General features: G+C 40.9%; 2 protein-coding genes across 2 annotated transcripts in view; one reads left to right on the top strand and one right to left on the bottom strand.

Moving 5' to 3' along the window:
* Positions 1-7311, bottom strand: part of PLS1 (plastin 1) — a 77435-nt gene extending 70124 nt beyond the window's left edge. The window contains exon 1 of the mRNA XM_060242304.1: positions 7170-7311. The gene's annotated coding sequence lies outside the window, so the exon portion shown is untranslated. The remainder of the gene's footprint in view (positions 1-7169) is intronic.
* Positions 7312-13652: 6341 nt separating this feature from the next.
* ATR (ATR serine/threonine kinase) overlaps positions 13653-27076 on the top strand; it is an 84534-nt gene continuing 71110 nt past the window's right edge. Inside the window, exons 1-8 of the mRNA XM_060242298.1 lie at positions 13653-13802; positions 15914-16005; positions 17493-17642; positions 20852-21741; positions 23134-23327; positions 23855-24043; positions 24499-24722; positions 25911-26063. Coding sequence (XP_060098281.1) covers positions 13744-13802; positions 15914-16005; positions 17493-17642; positions 20852-21741; positions 23134-23327; positions 23855-24043; positions 24499-24722; positions 25911-26063 — 1951 coding nt within the window. The 5' untranslated portion in view covers positions 13653-13743. The remainder of the gene's footprint in view (positions 13803-15913; positions 16006-17492; positions 17643-20851; positions 21742-23133; positions 23328-23854; positions 24044-24498; positions 24723-25910; positions 26064-27076) is intronic.

Raw genomic sequence — 27076 nt, 5'->3', positions numbered from 1 at the left:
TAAGAGAGCTCTTACAGCAGCTGCCCTTTCAAGGACAACTCCTATGAATGCTATGGTTGACCCAAGGCCATTCCAGCAGGTGCAAGTGGAGGAGTGGGGAATCAAACCTGGTTCTCCCAGATAAGTGTCCACACGCTTAACTACTACACCAAACTGGCTCCCTGCCATTAGGCCTAACACACTTTTTCTAACAAAGCAAAAAGATTGATGAGCGCAATACTAAGGGCTATGAGGTACAGAGGATCCTAAGGTATTGTTACTGGGCTTTTTGAAAGTGTGAATCAGACCTGAAGATGCAGAACTAGTAACAAGCACTGAGTGCCTTTAATATATCAGTTGCAATATATCCTATAAAATCTGACCAGGCCAAATACATGTTCAGTGACAACGTGCTCTAAATGGAGTGAAAATGCAATGTCAGTGGAGCTCTGTTTGAAAAGTTCTCAGAAGCTTCGACTGATGCAACGTTTCTGGTTGTTAATAGGGCTTTTTTTGAGCAGGAATGCAGTTCTGGCTGGCTTGGTGCAGAGTGTGTGTATGTTGGGGGGGGGCCTTAATATGCAAATGAGTTCCTGCTGGGCTTTTCCTACGAAAAAGCCCCATGTAAAACAATGGTGATGTCAGGAGGTATGGCCTAATATGCAAATAAGTTCCTGCTGCCTTTTTTTTAAAGCCCTGAATAGGGTCAACCTTATTTGAGCTTATTCCATCTTTTCTGATACATTTTCATTGGTTCCCACCATGTTTCTTGGTATAAATGGTTGATACCAGGGTATGTGAATGAGCAAGTTTTCCATGTGAGCCTTATACACTGAAGTAGGGTGGAGAAACCCTGTTCCATGTTTGGAACTTCTGTCCTCATGAGGTTTGTTTTGCTATTAACTCCTAACTTTTCATACTTTTCCTGTTAATTTTTCATACGGTGATTAAAACTATTGTTTTAAACAGTTGTTTTAAATAGTTATTTTAATGTGGCTCTATTGATTTCAATAACATTCTGAAAATATTTTGTGATTGTGGAATTGTTGGCAGCTTGTTCTTATTTCTGATCGACTACTTTTAATTGATTTTACTAGTGCAGGCCTCTCTGTGGATCTCTGTGACAGATAAGTGGAGAATACGTGTTTTAATCAATAAAAAGAATGGATTGGATCTGAAATAATGCCAGTGGAGCTGAGCTGATGAAATAGTTTTAACTGTTTTTAAAGTTTTAACTGTTTAAATATTTAATTGTTTTATACTTAATATTGTTTAAATTTTATGTTGATTAAATTGTTGGAAGCCGCCCTGAGCCATTTGTGGGAAGGGCGGGATATAAATCTCAAATAAATAAATAAATAAATAAATAAATAAAACTTTCCCTACTGTCCCCTTATATGGCAGCCTACTGAACCCTCTGAAATGTTGTTTCTGGGGCCCTCAGGAACATCAGTCTGTTGTGGAAGGGAGGAGAGGTAAGAGCATCATCCAACCTCTTCTAATGGTGGAAGTAACTTATGATGGATGAAAATGGTATTTGTATCTGACTCAAAGTTCCTAACAATTAGCCACATCTTCCTGACTATACACATGTAAAATAATTCTGAGCAAAATATCTCAGGTCTTCCTTATCACTAAGTTTTGCATTCTGGGTCCTAATGTGAGAGATTGTACATCTCACAATAGGATGCACCTTCCAGTTCTGTTCTATAATTGTCTGCTGGCAGAGACAAGAAGCATCACGGAAACAGTACACTCAGCCCTCTCAGCAATTCAGGACCTCATATTACTCTTTCTCTCTCTTGACCTACTTTAGGAAACAACATTAGTGGCATTGACAAACTGTAATAAAAAAACTCCCATAGGGGGTGTAGAAAGATCATGGCAGGGAAGTAGAAATAATAGATACAAATGAGAGGGGAAAGGGATAAACATCTGTGATTCATAATAGAATGTGAAGCTTCTAGCAAGAAGACGTGTCTATAAATGTAAAGCTATTAGGCAAATTACAAGCTAACATTTCTAAATAGCATGATTTTGATGAAGAGCACATTTGGCAGCAGAATTAGATGATTCCAGAAGCTGTAACCATGGGATAAAGAAATAATAATAAAACATTAATTATAGGAACAAGTGTGCAAAAGCAATCCAGAAAGGGTTTGGCCTTACAAATAGAAATTACACATTAAATACAACTAAGAATGTCAGCTGAAAGGCACTGTGCCAAAATTGATTGAAAATCTTTAAAAGGGTTGAATTAGTCAGCAGTGCATAAATAGTTTTGGAGTCAGCACATTTGAAAACTTCCAGTGTACCATATCTTAATGTATCTTTCAGAACTTAATCTGAGCATGATTTACCAGGGCTTTGTTCCAAAAACCTATTTTCAGTGCTGGAGCCCAGCACTAGGCAAGAGAGTGTTCTAGTGATCAGAACATATGTAGAGTTCCTTCAGAAATGGGTTGATTGTATAACCAGTGGGGCAGCATGTAATCTATATGTGATGCTCCAGAATTTTTTGCAGTGCCAGAAAGCTTCTTGGTTCATATGTGTAGCAAAATGACTTGGGCTTTATTTTAGGGCCTTTCACCACCTGTATGGAATTAAGGGCTTCTAGGTCAGAATGTTAACTTCTAGGCAGATGTGATCCCAGGCAGTATTTGTTTTAGTGCTACTGGTTATTTGCCAACAGCTTCCTATCATTTTGCTTGGAGTTATCCATGCTCTGATTACAGTTCTGTTGAACTGCTATACAACATTCTACATGTGGCCAACTATCCAATCTGTTCATAATAGGGTTGAATCTCGAGGTGGTGGCTGGAGATCTCCTGCTATTACAACTGATCTTGATCAATTCACTTGGAGAAACTGGCTGCTTTGAAAGGTGGACTCTATGGTATTATACTTCAATGAAGTCGCTCTCCTTCCCCAAACCCTGCCCTCCTAAGGCTTCACCTCCAAAACCTCTAGGTATTTCCCAAATTGGAGCTGGCAACCCTAGTTCAACAGCTTCAACTGATTCAATGTACCAGTTTTAGGAATCATTCTTTTTTTAAAAATCCCAAACAGTTTCTGGTTCACTTATGAGCATAATTCGGAGTCATGCCTATTATCTATGAAACTCTGAAGTTTGGATCCAGGATGCCTTTTCTTATAAAAACCACCCCATCAATTCACATCTTCATTAGAGGCTCTGCTCTGAGTTCCTCCGCTATCAGATACTATCAGATACTAGGAGGAGATTCAGCACCAGAGACAGGGCCTTTTCAATAGCAGCACCCAAACCGATGAATTTCTTTCCCATTAAAGCTTGTCTGGTGCCAAATTTACAATCTTTTATGTGCCAGAGGAACATGGGCTGCTTTAATACAGGATAGGAAAAGCCACCTCTGCAACACAAGCAGCAGCAAGCAGTACTGAAACATCTTGGAGTGGTATTCACACAGACCATCACCATCATCCATATCTCACATTAAGCCAAGGATACATTCCTCATATCACTGAGCTGTCCCCAGCCCAGCTCTTAAAGCCAAAAGACACCCCGCCTCTTGGAGGCAGATCTGAATTACAAGAGAATATCGTCATGTCACTATAACAAAGCACTGTAACTGATTAAAACACTACCCATACTGTATCTTGATGAATACTAGTTATTAGGGCACTCTCCATCAAATACACAGGTTTATGTTCCACTGGAAAATTTCATCTTGAAAATAATTTGTCCCTAAGACTTAATGTAACTGCAAATCATTCTGCAGATGTTATACTGATGAGTTGCTAAAATGCGTAATTTTGATTCTATTTAGAAACATGTATGGCCTGAGTAATTCATCATTATAGAAGCTATAAGAACATATGAGAAGCCATGTTGGATCAGCTCAAAGGCCCATCCAGTCCAACACTGTATCATACAGTATACTCAAGTGTCATCAGGATGTCCACCAGTGAGGCCAGAACTCCAGAAGCCCCCCCCACTGCTGCCCCCCCCCAAGCACCAAGAATATAGAGCATCACTGACTCAGATACTGTTCCATCTATATCTTGAGGCTAATAGCCACTGGTGGGTGTTTATCCATATGTAACTTTCAGCAGGCATGTTATCATGAAGGTTGCAGCTTTTGCCTAATAGAGGTAAGTATGGATTAAAAGTGTGTTAATGAACCCAATGTTCAAATAGTTTAATAATGAGCAATTAAGTAACTCAAACAGTCACGCACTATGGAACATGCAGAATTTACAAAGCTCTTTTGCTCTATCCATTGCAAGTTTCAATGCAACCAATGAAGTTTCAAGAAGACCCATGGGGTCAATTTCACTTGATACAGCAGACAGGATTAAAGTGTACAATATACATTGCAGTCACAAAAATGAATTCTGAATTATAATACCCATAAAATTTTAGACACATTTTAAAAATAAACATTAGGTTGATGAGATATGATGCATGACACCACCACATTCATTTGGGATTGATCTCAGCCTAGCAATGGGCAGACAATCTGGAACAGCATTGGTGATATTCTGGACTTTCCTGTTTATATTTTTCTGAACAAAAGCAACATAATTGCAAGAGGAAGCCTACTGCATATCAAACCACTGCTTCCAACAGCAATATCAATGATATTCTGAACTTCAAAGAACAACCCAATGCATTGCTAGTTAAAATAATCCTTAATGAGTTGTGTCAGTTCATAAAGAATAAAAAGTGCTAGGTATATGAAAATCTAGTCAAATCCTTGCATGGTGGCTGCAATCTTAAAAAGACTCTTCTGGGAGTAAGCCCAACTGAAATAAAATGATACTTACTTCTGAGTAGACCTGTTTAGGATTGCTCTCAGAGAATTTGCATATGCAGCAGTCTATCAAACAGACCATATAACTCCCATATGGTTTATGGTTCAGAATGAAAATATGACCACATTGCAATTAAGTATCCATATGATGAGGAATCCTGGCATGATCTTGAAACAGCATCATAGTATCCTACTGACTTCAAAGGTAACCAAAGCATATTTAGACCAGATACATAAGGATTAAATCCTAGTCATATGGAAATAAAAAACAAAGAAAGAAAAACAGGTTCTTACCTGTTTCGTGAATTGATGATGCAGTCCTAAACAGAGTTATATCCTTTTAAATAAACTGAAGACAGTGGCTTAAAAGGTTTAATTCCGTTTAGGATTGCACTATTATTGGCCTGCATTTTAAGTCAGTTGCTCAGTTTATATCCTTTTACTTTTGATTTGTGTTTCTAAGAGAAAAATGGTTTTATTCAATTACTACTTAATTACTAAACAGGTGCTTGATATTGGTACAAGCCACAAGCCCTTTCTACGTCACCCTTGTTGGTTTCACGTGAAATGTTATTAGAATTTATTCCAGCTAGACTTCAACCCTCAGCAAAATACACATATCAGTTTGATCAAAGGTCAATTACCTGTCAGTCAGGTAGGTTGTTACTTTATTTACCATATATGGATGCACCTGCTAATAGTTACATTGGGCATCAAGAATATTATAGTACATATAGTATATATACCTAGATCTAGATAGATTGATATAGATATATAGATATAGATATAGACATGGCAGATATATTTCAATCAGATACCTTGTGAGTTTGCTACTTCTCACAGGGAAGGACTATGGTTCAGTGATACAGAACATGCTTTGCAAGAAGTTCCAAATTCAGTAATTGCTGCAGAAAGTTAAAGGATCACAGGTAGCAAATGCAGAGAGAGACCCTTCTTTGCCTTTGACATTAGAGAGCTGCTGCAAGAGAGTAGGCAGTACTGAGCTAGAAAGATCAATGGTATAAGGCAGGTTCATGAATAAATTGTATTGGTTTGATCATTTTTGGCTGAGCTTGGATGAAATTTCCTGTCAGTATCTGTTGACTATTACAAGTGATAACGTAGAAAACTAGTTTAGTAACTTCCTCAATATAGTTTTAGGAAAGTAGTCACATTTACATTGAGTCCAAGTGAGAAAGATGGACTATAAATAATGTAAATAATTTTTAATTACCCTGTCAAGTTCCATACCATCTTCGGGATGTCTACTTTTAACATATGAGAACCAATAATATTAATCTGCACAGTGTGATATCAATTAAAATTTGTAATGTTATTATGTTTTAGGAACACATTACATAGGTAATAAACTTCTGAAAAAACAATAGGGGTATTTGAGATTATCCAGTATGTGCTAGCAATGCTAGTTCACTTTAGCCCACAGCTCTGCATGAATTTTTCATTCCTCTCAGTTCCTATCCAACACTGTAAGCCTCTGGAAAGATACTAAGGTTAAACAGTGCTAATTTCCTCTCCAATGATCAAACATGGCCAAGAAAGAGAAGTAAATGCAACATCATTCTTGAAAGCAGAGAAATGTCCTAGTTTTTTCATGACTCAGAAACACCTTTGATCTTTGAAAAGATAAGGAAAGAAGAAAGATCTGAATCCACTAATGAATTTAAATGTCACAGAATAAAAGTCTGGGTGTGGCCAGTTATGAATGAAATTGTTGACAGTTATCACAAAAACATCAGTTGAGAAAGTAGGCCACAATGAAGCTACTGCTATGAAGACAGGCACCAGAAACAGCATTTACACAGAGTTTCAGAGTTTTACAGTGTTTCAGTCTTCTTTCTCAGTGTTTGATAATGAACAATGCAAGCAGGCTATAGAGTGCCTATGTTTTTTCGTTCTTTAGGCACATAAAGCTTGGTCCAACACCTTTCCATTTCCCCTCTTCCCTATTTCTGTCAGTGAAAAATGCACCCATACATATATATATATTCTATTACAATATCCCATCCACAGAGAACACACCAATATCCCAAAGCACTTTCTGCTCTGTAAATAACCAACAACAAAAAGAAAATGGCATTACTTCTACATTATCAGCTCCTAGGAAATTAATTATTAAAGGGATTACTAGCAGTTTTGTACTTCAAAATGTTTTAAAATAGTTTTTATCCCCATTAATATTTCTTGTCAATGCTAGTTTACTTCAAAGGGTACTGTTAACTGAAAACGCTGAATAAAAAGTAGCAAAACTGAACTGCCAATTCACAGAAGTTTAAAGCCATTAAAAACAAAGCTGCAGTTAAGAACCCCCTCTCTGTGATCGAAAAGAATACAAGATACAAAGGAGATGCCTCTTTCGTTTCCCCTTCCCAAAAATACCTGCAAAAGAGCCCGGTGTCCGAACGCCTCCTTTCACCTGTCTGCTACTGTTCCTGGGCTGCCGCTGGAAGTCAGATCTAACTGCAGCTACAACGCCAGGCCAGGTTCCTTCCAGTAGGAGCTGCACAGTACAGGACACCTGCAGCCGGCTGGCAGTCGCAGCTCTGCTTGAGTGGCAGCCGTAGAAATCAATTGGCTTGCGTTCCTCTTGGCAGGAGGCGGGTTCAGATCGGAAAGCGCTCTGCAAAGGGGCTAAGGAGGGGATGTGAGGGCTGTTGGTAGAAGGATCAAATTCCAGCGATTGTCATTGTTTAAAAAAAATGTAATTGATTCCAGGAAACGAAGAGCTGGGAACTAGGCTACTGTAAGTCTTTGGGGAGTCTGTTTTGTACATTTAATCTCTCAGTCAACGGGATTTAAAATGCAGAAGGCTGCAATCTCCTATGTCCAGTTCCTGGAGAACAAATCATACTAAACTCAGTAGGTTTTACTTCAGAGTAAATACACATGGGCTCTGGCTGCAGATTTTATAGGATTGCACCAACTATTTTCTTCTGAAATGTATAGCAGGATGTGAGTTACATCTAATAAATACATTACATATAATCCTCTGGCATCAGAGACTTTGTGTTATACATCTAGTTACAGTACTGTATATCCTTTCTTTTAGTTTCATAAGTAGATGGCACTAACCAAAGCAAATCAGATTTTCCCTGCTAACTCACCCTTTGAAATCAGTAGAAAAAAATAAGTAACTCTGCTATCATCAATTATATAGTAATTCAGTGGGTACACTTTCAGTCTTCTGGTTGCCAACTCCAGATTGGAAAATTCTTTGAGATTTGGGGGGGGGGGGTGAAGCTTGGGGAGGGCAGGTTTGGGGAAAGAAGGGACCTTAGCAAAATATAATGTGTATAGGATTACAGTTTTACCTACTTTCATTGCTAATCTAAATTGCTGTTCCATTACACTGTATTTATGTATTTAATTTATACCCTGTCTTTCTCTTTATAGTGCTTTACATCATTCCTTTACATTTTATCCCCATTGTCACCTCAGGATTGCTGTGAGGTAGGTTATTTATTTAATTTACAAAAATTATACCTCTCCTTTCTGCCCCATCAGAGCCACCAAGGTGGCTAACAGTTTGAACAAGCTTTATAGGGACACATCATAAAAACAATTACAACCTGTTATGTATGTGGACTCAAGAGAAGACTTTGGATATTCCCACCAAGCCCACTGGAGCCAGGCGGACTGAGCTTGGGGACTTGGTAACAAAGTGCTGCAGGATCCAAATCCCTGCAGCCCTAGACCAATCACAAGCCCCCACCGGTTTGAATGACCCAATGATGTGTTAGTGCAGGAATCCAGAGATGTATATAAGTTGGGCCAGCAGGCCCCATCTTCAGTCTTGTAATGTAGCCTATCCTATATCATGTCAATTAAAGAGCTTGTCATCACTTACTCTGAGACTCTGACATGCACAGAACCCACTATATTATACAACCAAAACTGAAATACATATTAAAATCATAGGACTCCCCCCTCCCCCACACAGTAATTTAAGCACAGGGTAGTAACAGGAGGGATCACTGAAAGCCAGAAAAAAAGAAAAGTTTTCATCTGCTGGAGAACAACAGTGACAAAAGGAGATAGAAGTCTATCATAGGGGAGGGAGTTCCATAGTTTTGATGTCATGACCAGGAAGACCCCCTCTCAGGTTGCCACCTGTCTAATCTCTGAAGGTGTGGGCAGCAGAAGCCAAGCCTCAGAAGATGACATTAGCCATTGGGCAGGTTTAGAGTTGCCAAGCTCCAGGAGGGGCATGGGTACAGGGTCATTAAGCCAGGGGTTTTTTTGGGGGGGGGGGGGGGGAGCTGAGGATCTCCTGGAATTTATCTCCATACTACAAGGATCAGTTCTGCAGGAGTAAACTTACTTGGGGGGGGGGGGCATTCTATAACATTATACCTCACTGAGGTTCCTCCTCTCATCTGTTCCCACCTTCCCCAGCATCAACCCCCAAATCTCTATTAATTCCTAGCCCAGGGTGAGCAACCCTAGGTGGGTTTGTATAGGTATAGCATAGGAGTAGGCAGTCCGTCAGATGTGTGAGTGGTCCAAGGTCACCTAGCCAGTTTCTTTGACAGAGCAAAGATTTAAACAAGGGTTTCCCATGGCCACTGCACATCAAGCCACTTCATCATCATCCTCTTTGGAGGATTTGGAGGGCAATGACACTCTCAAGCTTCACCATGCAGCCCTGAAGCATCTGCTGCCACATGTGACAGAAACTGCACCTGCCCAATAGTGTGCCAGCTGTGGGGAGCCCCACAAGCACTGCTTCTGCAAATTCTGGGATGCTGTCTGCCACCAGTGCAGGAAAACATGAGTTTGCCACTCCAAGTCAACCCACCAGACATTGGAGGGTAGCAACCCAGGGACAAAATAGCCAATGTCATGAGGTTGCCCTCGTCAAGGAGCTGCACTCCCTCACAGCATCAGCTGGCCAAGACTACTGTACTCATAGAGGGCGCTCCATGCAAAATGGAGATTGACTCGGGGGCCATCTTCACAGTCATCTTGGCCCAGACCCTCAAACAACTGTGCCTAGGGGTGGGACCCCGTCTGCACCCTTCCCTGGTTATTGTGCGGGACTTCCAGAAACAGGTCGCCGTACAAGAGTTCTTTAGAGTAAAATATGGACAGTTTTTGGAGACCTTGCCATTGTTAGTCGTAGACAGGGCCCTTTGTAGCTTATTGGACCAGTCGTGGTTTGGCCTTTTAGGAATCCGGGTAACAGGCATCCATCAGACCCCTTCAAGCATGGACTTTCAGCACAACTGCAGGGAGTTCCCGGCTGTTTTCGATGGGACTCTAAGGACTTATACAGGACCCCCTATGGCATTGCAGCTGAACCCCAATGTACAGCCCATACAGCTGAAGGCCTGGCACGTACCCTTCACCCTAAAGCCTAAGATCAAGGAGGAGCTAGACCACCTCGTGGTGCAAGGAGTCTTAGAGCCAGTCGCCAATGCGCAATGGGAGATCCCCATTGTCACCCCAGTGAAGCTCAATGGGAGTGTTCGCATCTATGCAGACTACAAATGCACTATCAATAGGGCGTTACAGGACCACACCTACCTGGTCCCTATGGTCAGCCATGTGCTAGCTTCACTGGTGGGGGCTAAAATTTTCAGCAAGTTGGACTTGGCCCAGGCATACTAGCAGCTCCCAATAGACACCGCCACAGCCGAGGCCCAAACAATTGTGACTTTCTGAGTCAAATGCCTCTAGTTTGGGGTCAGCGTAGCCTCAGGGATCTTTCAGGGATCTTTCAGAATTTAATGGACTGTGATGTGCTGATTGCTGCCTCCACGCTGTGCTCCAGGGGCTCGATTCGGCCAGCCTGAAGGTAAAGCAGGAAAAATGCCTCCTGGGAGTCCCTAAACTTGACTTTCTGGGCTACACTGTGAATGCTAGCAGGATCCACCCAGTGCAGGAGGAGATCAGGGCCATCTGTGACGCACTGGCCCCCACCAACGAGGCAGAGCTACAAGCCTTTCTTGGCCTCTTGAACTTTTACCATGCCTTCCATCCCACAAGGCAGCGGTGGCTGAGCCCCTCCATAGGCTCCTAGACAAGAGGGCTCTGTGGGTTTAGGGCTGCTGGCAAGCCGCCGCTTTCCAGGCGGTAAAGGAGCTCCTAACCTTGAACATATTGCTGGAGCACTTCAATGAGCAGCTGCTCGTCATTTTGGCCTGCGATGCTTTTCCATATGGGGTGGGTGCTGTCCTAGCTCATGTGCTGCTGGATGGCCGCGAGGTCACGGACCTTGCAGAAACCGGAGCGCAATTATGCACAGATTGACAAGGAGGGCCTGGCCACAGTGGTGACGGTAAAAAAGTTTCATGATTACCTCTATGGCTGGCCTTTCACCATCCTGACGGACAATAAACCCTAGCTTGGTTTATTCACCCCTGACCGGCAAACACCACAGATTGCCCCGGATCTTGCGGTGGTCCATCTTCCTTGCGGGGTACCAATATGCCCTCCAGTACCACCCCGGGAAGGTGATGGGCCATGCGAACGCCCTGAGCTGCCTGCTGCAGCCATCAGGGGACCTGGACTGTGCTCCAGTGCACCAGATCCTGCTTTTTGTGTTCCTCCCGAACCGCCTGGTACACACGAAGAACATAGGCCGCTTATCCACCAAGGATAAGATTCTCTCCTAAGTTTTGGACTGGGTGTGGTGGGGATGGCCCACCAGTTGGATGGGCCCGGAGTTTACAGTTTATGCGTCCCACTAGGACGAGCTCTCAGTACACAAGGGGTGCCTTCTGTGGGGGAGTAGGGTGGTGGTGCCCTCAGCCCTGCATTAGTGAGTCCTAACTGTGCTGCATGAGACCCATCTGGGGATCGTGCAGATGAAGGCGCTCTCCTGGAGCTATGTATAGCGGCCTGGGATTGATGATGCAATCGAGTCTTGAGTCGCCCATTGCCAGCCCTGCCAGAAAACCCGACCAGCACCGTCTCAAGCACTGGCTCAACACTGGGAGGCCACCTGCAACCCATGGTCCCGCCTGCATCTGGACTTTGTGGGGCCCTTCCAGGGACAAACATTCTTTCTAGTTGTGGACTCGCACTCCAAATGGCTAGAAGTGGTCCCTGTAACGTCCACTTCTTCCCTAGCCACCATTGGAGCCCTCTGCTGCGTTTTTGCCACCCACAGCCTGCTGGACACTCTCGTCTCAGACAATGGGACAGCTTTAATGTCAGGTGAGTTCCAAGAGTTTTGTGCCTAGAACCTGATCCGACACATCATGTCGGCCCCCTTCCATCCGGCCACTAATGGATAAACCAAGAGGATGTTGCAGACGACTTGGAATTATCATGCCACATCATCAACCGGGACTGGGAGGCCTGCCTAGCCGAGTTCTCTTAGCCCAACATGAAATACCCTGTACCGCCACTGGCCACAGCCTGGTGGAGCTCTTAATGGGCCGGTGGTTGTCCACCTTCCTAGACCAGTTGCATCTGGACCGAGCCCTAGACATACAGGAGCTGCCAGAAGTGCTCTGGGTGCCCCATGGGTTTGATACAAGTGACTTGGTATTTGTACAGAACTTTGGCGGCAGCCCTAATTGGATCCTGGCCAAGGTTGTCCGGGTTTTGGTGTCAGTTATGTACGAGGTAACCAATGGCATGCTGGCGCAGGACCTCTGAAGTGTATATAGTTGGCCCTGTTGGCCCAGTTTTTCAGTCTTTTGCGTTCAGCCCTTGCCATGCTGTACTTAATAATAGAGCTATGCTTGCTACTACATTGCTTCTTCCATGCATTGAACCCACTATATTATAGGCACCTAATACAAAATGCTTTTTGCAGCATGGTCACAAATCCTTCTGCCTTTACATGCCATACTGAATGCCCTGTGGTCATTGTTATTATTTCATATAAAAATACATGGAGATTTGCCTGAAAGAAAAACAGCAGGTATTTGACTTCCATGAGCAGCTATGGACAGGTTATGGTCAAGTCAGGCAAGTTTAAGATACAGCAAGTTTCTGGTTCCCCCAAATGAAGCCACATAATTAAGAATCTTTGCTGGCTTGATGGACAGGATGCTACAGAATTCAAGGAACTGTCATGTCTTTCTCTGCAGAGATCACTGTAAAGTCAACTACCCTTGAAAGGTGGGAACAACCCAGGTGGGGTGGCTGTTGAGATGCAAAGGGCCATATGGGCATGTTTCCTAACCACGACCCATCATCATCTCTGCACATCTGGGACTGGGAGTGGGAGGTTCTGTTCCTTTGTCTTAACTGTCTTGTTTTAACTACTGTAAATTATTGAATATGTATTTTAATATTTATTAATGTTATTGTTCTATGCTTTTATGTTGTAAGCCGCCCTGAGCCTGCCTCGGTGGGGAGGATGGGATATAAATAAAATAAATTAATAATAAATTAATAAATAAGATCTAGAGCCTCTAGCGCAAGAAGGTATAAGCACCAGAAATGCCTCAAACTGAAATCTGCTAGAGGCTGACCGCTTGAGGACAATAGTTTTTTTGTTTTTGATCACTGTTTCTTGTCAACGAGGCAGCAATAGTTCTCGAACTATTATTATTCATCATGGTTAATGGTTGCTTGGGAAGATGTACGTGGGGCACGCGTCGTGGTAAATTACTACCAAGTAAATACAATACTCACAACATCAGGCTGCTTATTAGCTAAAGTTATATAACGAATTTGGTATGCAGCCTAAATACGTGGTTTCCCTGTCATTCACCCCGGTCTTCCATCTGCATCTAATATTAACCTATTTCTGTTTAATTGTTATTATTTATCTCTCCCAACATGCCTAGCGCGCATAGCGAATGCCGAACGCAGAAATCTGCGGCTACTGTGAGAACCGGGGAGAAAAACAGAAACGCGTGTTGATTGTTTGGTTGCTGCCAGCCACCGTCCGAGGTCCCCAGTTCTCGCTAGCTGAGAGAATGGGCGGGGAGAAGCGCGAAGTCGAAAGAGAGCTGGCGGGAGAGGCACCGGGAGGGCACAGATAGTCAGCATGGCAGACCAGGGGCTGGAGATGGCCTCCATGATTCCAGCCCTTAGGGAGCTGGGCAGGTAGGTTTAAGGAAAGGCGCCCCTTGGTTGCTTGGTTGAATGTTCTGCCAAACCTCTGCGGGTCCCAGCGGGGAGAGAGCGGGCTTCACTTCGCGTTTAAGCTCGTTAGCAAGCCTCTCTGCACGCACAGAGGCCTTTTCCCGCACTTCTAGGGAACTATATAGCTGCTTCTGAGAGCGAAGTCTGGTTTACATGCAGTGATAACAAGGTGGCAGAATCTTGAGATACTCAGCGGATGTGGATTTATTTTGACTTTCCATCGCATGAAAATCCCCCTGCAACTGCAAGTAGAACAGGTGTATCAGAGAGAGAGAGAGAGCGCGAGCCCTACACACTCCTTAGTGCGCAAGATGTTGTTTTACATTGAAGGTGGTGGTGTTGGACACTTTCGGTCAATGCAGTAAAATAAACCTCAAATCTAATGTAAGACGAAATGTATAGAACAAATTAGCAACTATAAAGATTGAGATGCGTGAACAGTTAGCACCTGCAGTAAGTTAGGAATCACAGGTCTTTGTTAAATCGTGGGAAGTACCTTGCTTTGAATTTGTGAATGAATTCTAATTCAGCACTCTCTTATGGAGTTCTTCTGAAGGACAACCATGATTTTAAAATCAGCCTGTTTGGATCTTTCTTGATGTTGATTCTGACCTGGGTCTTCCTTTCCAAGTTTGACACTATGCAACGCTGGTTCTCATTACAGCAAGATTAATCTTATGTACGCTTTTGGAAACCAACTGTTTCTAGTTGTATAATAGGCTTTTTGAAACAGAGAAACCAGATTGCATACAGTATTCTGTTTTTTAAAGGGCTTGCATTTTTTACCCTGTTTTTTAATTGTAAACTGCCTCGAGCAGGACTCTGAAGAGGTAGCATAGAAATGTTCTATATAAAAGAAAATAAATGCAGCTGCATCACAGAATTGAAGATAAGAAGAAGAAGATATTGGATTTATATCCCGCCCTCCACTCCGAAGAGTCTCAGAGCAGCTCACAATCTCCTTTACCTTCCTCCCCCACAACAGACACCCTGTGAGGTGGGTGGGGCTGGAGAGGGCTCTCACAGCAGCTGCCCTTTCAAGGACAACCTCTGCTAGAGCTATGGCTGACCCAAGGCCATTTCAGCAGGTGCAAGTGGAGGAGTGGGGAATCAAACCCGGTTCTCCCAGATAAGAGTCCGCACACTTAACCACTACACCAAACTGGCTCTCCAGTTTTGAAAGTGTTCTGCTGGTGTTTTTTTCTTCTTAGAAAACATTCCTTAAAATAGCTATTGTTGTTTCTCTGTTGTTACAGTATATTAAATTAATACTTTATGCAATGACAGGGTCATTAGATAAAATATCTTGGAATAACTCCCAAGTTTTACCTTGAGTGGTCATAGGGTGCTTTCATACGGCAACTGTTTGCAAGTGGATTTTTCCATTATTATACAGTATAAATCCAGGTGCAAAGTGCATTATTTAATTAATGCACCCTCAGTTTAGATATCAGCATAAGTGAAGCGTTTTCCTTATGTGTATGACTTTATACTTACATTGAATCTCAGGTATCTAGTCCAACAATCTGAAGAGATCCTTTTGAAGTGCTTGTTTACCTTCTGGTTGAATTTGAATTATCCTGAATAACATAATGTCATTTGATAATTCATTCATTGGTGGAATAGAAACAACTTTTTCTCAAAAGAAAAAGTTGACACTATATCTGAAATCCAGCATTTATCTGGAGGATAAAATGGAGGAGATAAGAGTGATGTAAGCCTCATTTGAACATATGAAGCTGCCTTATACTGAATCAGACCCTTGGTCCATCAAAGTCAGTATTGTCTTCTCAGACTGGCAGCGGCTCTCCAGGGTCTCAAGCTGAGGTTTTCCTCACCTATTTGCCTGGACCCTTTTTTGGAGATGCCAGGGATTGAACCTGGGACCTTCTGCTTCCCAAGCAGATGCTCTACCACTGAGCCACCATCCCTCCCTAATAGGGGAAAAGGTGAGGTATAAGTGAAGTAAATATGTATAAATACTTTTATTGTACAGAGTTTTAAACCTTTAAAAAAATAACACATTCAAGTTAAAATACCAATGTAACTACTAAACTTATTTTTAATTCCAGTGCTAGTCCCGAAGAATATAATACTGTTGTACAGAAACCAAGACAAATACTCTGTCAGTTCATTGACCGGATACTTATGGATGTAGATGTTGGTAAGTAAATGAGCTCAGGTTACTAAAATTGCCATATTTTGAAAAGCTCAAAAGAGGCAAATCCTATGTGACCTATGCCCCACTTATGTCCCTGGATTTCTTGATAGGTGGATAGATTGCCAGATGGATGGTCCCTCTGACTGAATATGATGCCATTAAAAATAATAACTATTTATTATAAAAATGTTATTTATAAAAAACACATATTTAGTAGCCTCCTTTCTGCCTTACAGAACTGGAAGTGACTTACAGTGTAAAATACATACAATAGAATACAGTGTGTATATGTATACACACACATATACACACACACACACAGTTTAGGATAGCCTATAAATTAATCAAATGTGGTCCTAAATAAAACTGTCTCCAACTGCTTCCTAAAGATCAAAAGTGAAGGCAGCAGGTACACCTCCCTGAGGAAGGTGTTTCAATATTGTGGGATTTTGCACTAAAATGGAAATAATGAATTGAATGCTCGTTCATGTAGTGCCAAACCCAGAGTTTGGCATTATGTTTGAACCATCACAGTGGATATGATCCAGAAGCACATTTCACATGAGTGCTTAAAACAGAAGTAATAACACACTTTGCACTAAGAGAAAGTTTCTCTTTAAAAACATATACCTGGAGATAAAACAGGGGTCCTCACCTTGCTGAGCTTGGGGGCACTTCTGGAATTTTGAAAACATATAGGGGGCACTACTAAAAATGGAAACAAAATAATGACCGCCATGATGCATGACTCCAAGTGGTGAGAGATTCTAAGCATCTTTCTATGATGAAGACAGCTGTTTCTGAATTGTTGGTCGCTGAAGACACAAAGATTCTTCTGGGTTTTTCCAAAGCACATCCTCCAATGAAGTACAGGAAGCCTTTGTTTTCTAGAAGAAACTGGGCAGCAGAAAAGTTATCAGCAAATGGCATGACACTCGTGGGTGCCGCATTATGAACACATAATTTCCATATTTATTTTTCTGAATGTCAGCAGCTGTTGATCTCACTAAGGCAACTCAGAAATTCTTGCCGTTACAGAATGTTGTAGTTCATTACTACTGGAAACTCGGCAGAGTGTGCATATTACCCGTGATTACTGATTATCATGTTCCAGGTTCAATTGAGCTATTAGTGTCTAAAAAAAATCAAGTGGTTCTTAAATACTGATTATTGGATATCTTGCTTTTATCTGTTCTCTAGTTTTGTAATATACTTTTATTGCATTATTTGTTCCATATATTTTACTGGCCTTTTTATATTGTTTTCTAATTCTGTAATCCGCCATGAGAAAGACAGACTATAAGTGAAACATAAATATTGAATAAAATATTTGAAGGAGAAAACATGTTTGAGAAACTTGCATGAAAAGCGCTACAATCACTGAGTTTTGTAGGTTTACAGAATTGGTGCCAAAGTGCAACCATTTGCCTTGAAATGAGAAATCACCTGTGAGATTATGGAGATTTAATGTGAATATTCTTCTTTTTCAGTGGCTCTGGAACTTGTTAAGAAAACTGAATCTCAACCCAGTTCTCTAATGTTGCTTGATTTTATTCTTCACATCATGAAATCATCCCCGCTTATATTTATCAACCTAACAGGAACTCATCAGCAAAGTGAAACAGAGTCTGGCTGTATTGGTAAGTTTAACCCTTTCTGTGCAATAAATGGTACCTGCTATATATGTATTTCCATTATTTTTAGAAATTAATTGTGAATTATATCATGGTTTGACAGTATCTGAACCCAGATTCACCTGTCTTAGTAAAGGTTTCAGTGCATGACTTTAGCAATCCCTTAAGAGTTTTGAGATCACTGACAAGGAGCAGTTAATATTATTTTTCAAGTAGATTCTGGTATCTGGATGATAATTGGGGGTCTTGACAATTACCAGAATCTGGGTCCAAAATATTACTGAAAATACTTGGGAATACCTGGGGCAGCTTTTTAAGGTAAAGAATCCCAGCTCCCCTGACATTTAAACAGGTTTCCTGGGCAGTGGGATTGAGTGGAGAGGGAGGCAACTCTCCCAGGCAACTGGATCACACATTAGGGGGAGCTGTAATTAACCAATCCGGACAATTCTGTCATAGTCCATATGAAAAAAAAATGCATTTTTCTCTGGACAGAGAACAGGCAGGAGAGGGAGAAATCAATTCATTTGCTTTCCAGACTTACCTCAGCCCATCTTCATACAAATGCTAATAGGTCTAACCAGTCCCCAACCCAAGCAGAGCAGAGAGGTTTGGAGGAATTAAATACTAGAGAGATTTCAGGAAGGAAGATTCTGGAGACTTCAGGAAAACTGGCCTAACCTGGTCAGGGGATGGGGAAACGGAGCTGATAAAACTCAGAGGAGCAAGGAGTGAGACCATTAGAGCAGGCAGAACTTTTAACTGAGGTCTGGAGGAGGCTGCCATTAACCATGTGCTGGCTGGAAGAGCTGGATGGAACTTTGAGGTAACTTTGAGGTAAAGATCTGTAATTTCTTAGGTTAAGGAACCTGTCCTATATTTTAACATCTGATAGGGCATGTATAGAGAGAGTGATAGAAGAATAGCATTCAACCCATTTCTTTTGAATCCCTTGCTCAATCTGGTGCTGTGCTAAAAGTATGCTTGTGAATATTTTTTAAAAATAAATACTTTATAACTTTTGATGCTGGTAGTGGTTCTCTGCACCACATATATCTCCAGCATATTGGACATGCTATTTTAAAAGAAGTGCTGGGGAAAGGCAGTCAGTTGGCAAGTGGCTATTCCTCCAGGAATGCACAAGGCAGCAAATGGTCCCCATGGTGACCAGGCACTGGGCAGCAGGAGACACAGAGGCAAAACCTCTGAACTTGGAAGGGGAGCTGGGAGTCTTGACCCTCCCAGTGAGTAATTCCTGCAAAGGTCAGGTGGTGGTGTGAGTTACTGGAGAGAGAGAGAACCTCTCCAGCTGTTGAAAAACCTTGCGGGGCAGGGTGGAAAAGGCCTGCAGGCCAGAGCAGGCCTGTTCCACCTCAGCCCATAACTTTCTGACCCTGGGCAAAGACGATAAAAGGACCTGGCTGCAGCTTGATTCCAAGGGTTTTTTTGAGTGCTGCTGGTGGCATGCTTCCTGCTGCTCTGGTCTGTCTGTGCCTTGGATTTCTTCTGCTGCCTGCCTCATATTTGAGCAATTGGTCTTCTGGAAGGTCATCTTGCTGCACTTCAGCTACTTAGCTCTGGACTTTGACAGTGAGTTGAGTGATCATATGTGTGTGCCTGCATCCTTTCAGTCTGTGTTGGGGAGTCAGGAAAAAACACTGTTCCCAAGATTTAAAACTTTAAACTCAGAATTTGTCTTGCATACCAAGCAGGAGGGAAGGCCCTGGGTGTTACAGAGTTTCACAGCAACAGTACCTGGCAAGCAGGGTTTAGTAGACAGGTCTAAAGGCAAGATTCAGAGGACTCAAGCAACTGATAGGCTTATCAGCAAGCTGATTCCATGCTGGCTTCACTACAGGGTTATATAGGGAGGTTCCCTGCAGGTGATGCTGGGTCCAGCATTTGGTTCATATGTCAAGTTCAGTCAGTTCCTCTATTCTTGAGTATTAGGGCCTGGGCCCAGATCCTGCAGTGACTTACTGGTTTCTTCTGATGCTTCCTTAGCAGAAGGAAGTCTTTGGGCTTCTAGGTACGCATCCCTGGGCCAGGCCTCTGCCCTAGCTCATCTCCTTCTCTGCTTCTAGGAATGCTGTGGCAGCTCTAGCAGTGGGTGGGTCCATGACAGAGCCTCCTGGCTTGGGGAGCACTTTGTTCAGGGGCCTGTAGAATTGAACCCCTTGGTCCAGTTTGCTGGAAGCTTGATGGTTCTTCATTCAGCAGGCAGTAATGGATTCCCTGCAATTTTGGAATTATTTAGTTGAAAAACAACAACTCCGGTGGTTCCCCCTCCCCCATGTCCCCTAGTAATGGCACCCAAATAATTCTGGAATCTTGGGAAAAATCCAAATTACAAAATGTCCTGGGGAACCTGAATACTCCTGAATACCAGTATTTGTTCCCTTTGTGAAATCTGAATCCAAAAACTACTTTTTTGGTGGTGGTGGTTTTCCTTTCCCTAGTTGTCATCTTTGAATTTCAGGAGCAAGACAGAACGAAAGACAATATCTTTTTGCCATCTTCTCCAACTGCATATTGTAAACTAAAATATTTGATACACCAGTATAACCATAAGCAGTGTAAATTTGTAGAAAAGAACATCTGGTCTAATGTTAGAATCCTTAATTTGGATTATTTTTTCCTTCCTTGTAATACTTTTATGCTGAGAATTGATAGTACTGAAAAAGACGCCATTTGAGACTTAAGTTAAGGATGGTTTCAGAGAGTAGCCATGTTGGTTTGCAGCAGCAGCTAGATTTGAGTCCAGTGACACCTTAGAGACCAACAAGATTCTCAGGGTATGTATGGACACTTGTATTTCTGTGGAATCCAGGACTGATTTGAATGTGTTTGTGGAAGAGAAGAATGTCTCTGTGATCTGTTCAAATAGCTCAGATCTATCAATGGCAAGCAGTCATTGATGTGGGGTTGGCTTCAGTGACAGTCTAAGCTCAAAGGTGCTGCAGTATTTCAAGCTATATTGCGGCTTACAATGGATAGTGGTATTAATGTATATTATATTTGAAAGAAATTATCTGACTAAAACATGATGCTGGATTTGGAGCTGCTTCATATGAAAAAATTACAGCTTGTTCTTGTGCAGATTTACTCATAAATAAGTCTCCATGTTCAATAGTACTTACTCCCAAGTTTGTGTATGTAGAATTGCAGCCTATGTAATAACATGCCCTTGTGGCGTTATGCTTTTTTTTGTCCAGAATTTACCAAATGGATCATAGCAAGACTTTTGAGAATTGCTGCCAGTCCAAACTGTGACATTTTACATGAGAACATCTGTAATGTCATTTGTTCCCTGTTGTCTCTTTTCAAAGTCAAGAACTGTGCTGTGTTTAATTTGCTCACAAGAGAATTGCTGCATCTGCTTCAAGATCTGATTTTACTTCATGAAAGAAATGCAACTGGACACCTACAAGGCGATTTATTGAGCTGGCCTGTTGTTGTGAACAGATTTGCAAGCAACAGCAAAATACATCCGGGCTATTTAAGTGCCATCCCCTTACAGCTGATGGGCATGAGCAATGTGGAATGCTTGGAGGTCACCCTGATAAAAATTGTTACTAATATAGCTTCTGATGTGTTTTTTAAACGACAGGACATCACCCTTTGGGGAATAGGGTGTTCTTTACTGGAGTATGGTAGTCCAAAAACCAAAGCATGGGGCATGACCTTTCTAACAGAATTGGTCCAATTAGGAGGACCCCCTGAACAACTAGCTAGCAATTTCTTCTTCATTCTTTTTGGATTGTTACAGTCCATTAATGAAGTGGACATTGCACAGTTGGAGATATATGAAGAACCACTGTTAGGGTTAGTGAGGGCTCTGTTTCCTTTTGAAGCAAATGCCCATAGGAAAATTGAATCTATCTATCTAAACATATTATTGGAGAAGATCCATGCAATTTTTGAAGCTGATGCACTCAGGCTTCTGCCTTCTGAGAAAGTGATAGGAGCACTGTGTCACATACTAAAGTATTTCCTGAAGTTTGTGCCAGCTGGATATGAATCTGCTGTTCCAGTTAGAAGGGCTCGAATTAACAGCATCTGCAGCTTTTTCATTGTTGCAGTTGGAAGCAAGGCAGAGCAAGAGGTGAGTAATGTAAAATGGAACAATGTAATTGTTGCTTGATGTGTTTGCATTTAAGGTTTTTGCAAATAACTATTCCAGAAAATGCGCATGGAGTAGATGTTTGTGGGTTACCTATTTATGTCCTACTGTAGAAGAGCCTGGTCTGGTAGTTCTGTTGGAGGACTGTCGTCCTCCAACAGAACTACTGTCGTTGTCGTTGAATTAACAAATGAATATATTACAGTCGTTGAATTAACAAATGAATATATTACAGTCAAAGACCAGTGCTAAAAATACATACAGTACCAAAAATGTTTACAGTGAAAAGTTATACATATGATACTAAAATATCAAATATAAGTCATTAAATTAATACAGAACTATGATGGACTCTAACCGCTATACAAAATCTAGTGACTGTATCCATAATCAGGGGATTAGAAGAAGGGAAATATTTGATTCCTCTGATACACCAGGGATGTTTTGGAGGAGAAGAGTAATGAAAGTGTACCTAAGATCTCTATAAAAGATCAATGCAGTAAAAGATGGCCAGCACTTTCAATTTCCTATTTGCACAAAAGTGTATACATTGTGCCACTGGCACAGCAATAGAATACAACCTACTGTGCTTTTATTAATTTACAGTAATCTAAGCAGGGCCAACATCAGGCTTAGATTTTGATCCCTACATTTATACTTCTTTTCTTGCAAATAGAGTAAGAAAATTTGTGTTGCTTTCATCTCCCTCCCTCCCTCCCTCCTTTTTGTTGTTGTTGTACAACATTGAAATTGGGAACCAGTGTCTACTGTAGCATGTATTGTTGCTGTAAAATTTGTAGGTTTCTATATACTTTTCTGAACATGAAGACGCTACTAATTGATGAAAGAATGAGTTAACAATACCTTTAACATTTCAGAAAGGATAGGTAGCATGTAGCTGATGAAGGTTGGGTAGCACAAAATGCTGGCAAACAATTGAAAGCAGGCAAATTTTGCTTCTGTAGCTACCATTTCATGAATACATCTCTTATTTCTCAGAGGTTTCTGGAAAGGCTCAGGGGGAACATTTGACTCTGGGTATGTAGATGCTAATTCCCAGACCAAAATATTAATGTATTGTGTATAAAATGGCTTGACTTCTAATTTACAATTAAACATCAAAAGTTTTTTTTAAAAAACTGACCTCACAACTATTGGTCTGTAATAATGTATTGAATTCTGAGGAAATCTATACAAACAGGGACTTATCTATGGTTGTTTTTATGATGATGTCCTTATTCAGAATATGTATATGCTACATCACCAGACACCCACTCTTTCTTTGTTTATAAAGCTGAGACCGTCTGTGAATATGTAAGAAATATAAAGTTGTGCAGAAGTACTGAGGAATGTTTCTTTTCTTATCTGCCTTAGTATCTATTGAGTCCACTTTATGTTGCCTTGAAGACTGAAGCAGCAGAAATCGTTCAGGAGCTTCATGGTACTAACTATCCAGAGACTTCTGATGCCGATGGATGGAACAGCAGTAGTAGTGATGAAATTCCAGAAAAAAGGATACGACTAAGCCTGTCGTTAAAGCATTCGAAAAAGTTTCCTGCATCAGCAGAGTATGTTGTTGTAATTCAATAGACATTTCTGTAGAAATGTTACCAAGTAATAAGTAAAAGATAGAACTGCTGTGTTACTGAACTCTTCTTTAAGATCAAAAAGGATATTTAAGAGATGCTTTTTCATTTTGGCTTTTAAAATATTCTTTAATTTAAGCTGATATACTCACATTTAATGTGAATAAAATCTCAGTCCTAAATACATGGGTAGTGCTGCAAGGAGCATTGCCCAAATTTTAAAAAAATCATATGATTCCTCAGTCACAGTGAATGATGTTACTGATTGCACTGATGTAGCTTTTAATCTGATTCATAGTTGTGGGGCTGCCTGTGCCCTTGAATATTTACCTTGCTATTTCATAAATAAACTGTGCTGCAGAAATAAATTCTTTACTATTGTGGGTGAAAAGATAAAAGCTAAAGTTCAGTTTAGCTATCTTCTACTGTTGGGTTTTCAGATTTAACATAAAGGATCTTTTTTTAAAATAAGAAACAAAAATATTCTAAAATAAAATGTTGATGCATAGGCCTACTCTCGTGAATATGAAAATGAAAAGCATGCTGTGGAATGCTGCCTGCAAGAAAGCTGAATCTCTGTTGTCTCGCCTGGAACAAGACTCTCTGACAGAGGAACTTCTACAAACTGTAGAGGGAATTGCTTTAATGCTGCGACTGGGTGCTTTGTGTACAGTACACGCTACACAAGATATCAGCAGGTAGAAGTATCAAAATGAACATTTCTATATGTAAAACGTGGATGAGACCTGTGAAGTTGCTTTTGTAAATGTTTATATACTTTTTATTTTTTCACAGTAAAATATGAAATTATGGCAGTTGATTTTTCGCCAAAATGCTCTGTAGAAACAATCATTTATTACTAAGCCAGCTTTTTGCTTCAATAAATTATAAATTCTTTAGTGCGGGATTCTCCTTACGATTGTCTGTATTCAGATATCTAGGTGGAAAAAATGTACAGTGTGTTGGAATATTTAGTTGTAGAAGGATTTTGAAAGATCCAGGAGTGTGATTGGCAAGGTTTAAAATCATTCAGTTGTCTGAGAAGTGAATGTTCTCTACCTTTGCATTTTGACAACTGCAGTTGTATTGCAATAATACAATGGGCTATCAAGCCATGAGTGGTTAGGTGATGTCCCATTCTTTTTCTTAACAGTTTAGGTCATCAAGTCAGCCATCTGTGTAATTCACAATGTCATAAATGTAGTGCTGGTTTGCCTTCAAAATCAGGAGAGCCTGTACAGTTAATGTGGATTTCTTCTGAGTTCATCTTGCGAGTACTTAAAGTCTGTTGGAAGCTGTTAGAAGCCACTTCAAGTGATTCAAAGCAAGTGATTCAGAGAGTGGTGAAGGTCATTGATGCCTTACTTTATATGCAAGGTGAGATACCCTTTAAAATAATAGCAATTAACTTTTGACCTCTGCTGTTACTTAAGCTGACACTTAATTGGCTTGTACTACTTAATGAAGAGTGCATTCACCCTGAATTTTTGTAGTAGTTAACTGCTGCTAGATTTTGCTTTTACAAGAAGGCATGTAGCTGGCAAACCAAGGCAGTGCATACCACAGAGAAAACTTGAATGGTCACCTGGAGTGTTGGGTTTAAAAATATCTGCCACCAATTAACCTGATATTCCAGGGATAGTGTAACCCCATCCAATGCAGACTACTCCTCTTTTCACTATTGTCAGCCAACAGAACCTTAATCTTAACTATATCGAGTTTCAGTTTAATAGTTGCTATCCTGCCCATTACCTACTCAAATGTGTTCATCTGCTGTCTTGCCTGACTCTTCTGAAAAGGAGAAAGAGTTTTGCAGATGATTCCTATTATGCCTCATTCAGTCTCCAGATAGCTCACCTAGCTGTTGCATGGAAATGTTTAATGGTATGAAGGATAAAATAGAACTCTCTGAGACCCTGTGGTTAAATGCCAAGAGCAGTATTTGTACAGCATCATCTTCTGGTAGTTTGGCTAGTAATGATCAGATCTACCTCAGTATGATGCCTCCGGATCCATTCTAACCTATTGGTGCAGGAGGTACCCCATGCCTGATGGTATTGAAATTTGCCAAGAGATTCAGAAGAATCAACAGGGTTGTGTTACGCTTTCTTTCTCAAAAGAAATGGCATTACTGTGAACTCAGGCCTTTTCAGTTTCAGGAACACACCTACAAGTGGACTGGGTCTAAATAATCCATTTTATCCAAAAAAGCTTGGAGTAGTACAAGCACTAGGTGCTCAGTCACCTTGTTAACTGTAATTCCTTCAACTGGAGATGCAAAAGACTGAATATGGGAATGGGATTTCCTATTTGCTAAGTATGTCTTTGAAGGGCTGTTTAGCAGTGATCCTTCCCTAATTTAATATGGTTAGAAATGCAGTTCTAAGCAAAGTTACACCCTTCTTAGTGCATTGACTTCAGTGAACTTAGAAGGGCGCAACTCTGCCTACAACTGTACTGTTAGTACTGCCTTTTCATACCCCAGAATGTTCTTCTAAAAATGTGTCCTCTGTTTCACAAGTTAATTTAGTGTGGTGTTTTCTCCTCCCCCCCCCCCCATCAAAGTAAAAGTCCACCTTAATGATGAGATTATTGGACACTTATTTGGAATGCTGTGTTTGCCATGGGTTTCCAGTCATTCTGATGACCCCTCAGTTCACCTGCCTGCAGTTAATATGAATCTCTTGGCTTTGAGCCAACATGCTGGAGGACACTTTTGTAAGTAAAATAACTATGTTTACTCTTTTTTTTTTTTTTTTAAATAAAAGTAGGTTTTATTGAACATTTCATAATTCCATTTACAAACAATTCGAAAAGCATTCGAATTGAACATTTCATAATTCCATTTACACACAATTCGAAAATCTTATCCCGCCACTACTTCCCCTGCCCCCCCACCCCCACCCCCAAGGAGCATCTAGGTAATATCTAACACAATTCTTATTTCTTAACTATCTAATTTATTTATCCATTGATATAACTTATTCCAGGTCTTTCTTGATTCTTGCAAGTTGCCTCCTCTTAATCTAACAGTAAGATTATCCATTTCTGCAGCCTCTTAATATTTTCTGTACAAATTCATTTCTGGTTGGTATTTGAGAATTTTTCCAGTACTTAGCGTAAAGAATTCTGGCGGTAGTTATTATATGTAGTAGAAGTTTTTTGTCATATTTAGTTAGATTCCCTTTACATACATTTAGTAGGTACAACTCAGGTGTATGGCAAATATTGATTTTTAATATTTTCTGTGTCCAAATGTTTACTAAAGCCCAATACTTTTTGGCTATTTCACAGTTCCACCAAATGTGATATAGAGATCCCTTCACCTTTTTACATTTCCAGCAAGCATTAGAATAATTGGGATATATCTTACTTAGTCTTTCTGGTGTTAAATACCACCTATGTGCCATCTTATAGATATTTTCTTTAAAGAGGGCTGATCTTGTCAACTTTAAGTTTTGAGTCCAAATTTTCTCCCAATATTCCAACTCAACACTATACCCAAAGTCTCGTAACCATTTGATCCAACTTTCCTTTACGACTTCTCCTATTAATTTGATTTCTAATAGCCATTTATATAATTTGGAGATAAGCTTTTGTCTGCCCTCTATTATAATATCAAATTCCAAATTTGTTTTAATAAAGCCCTTTTCTTTATCTCGCCCATATTTCGCTTTAGTTTGATTTTCAAGCCACCAGTCCAGTTTGACATTTTCATTCAAAATCAAATT

Source organism: Heteronotia binoei, chromosome 6 (genome assembly GCF_032191835.1).
Source record: "Heteronotia binoei isolate CCM8104 ecotype False Entrance Well chromosome 6, APGP_CSIRO_Hbin_v1, whole genome shotgun sequence".
NCBI lineage: Eukaryota > Metazoa > Chordata > Lepidosauria > Squamata > Gekkonidae > Heteronotia > Heteronotia binoei.
This window is presented reverse-complemented; position numbering and strand designations above follow the sequence as displayed.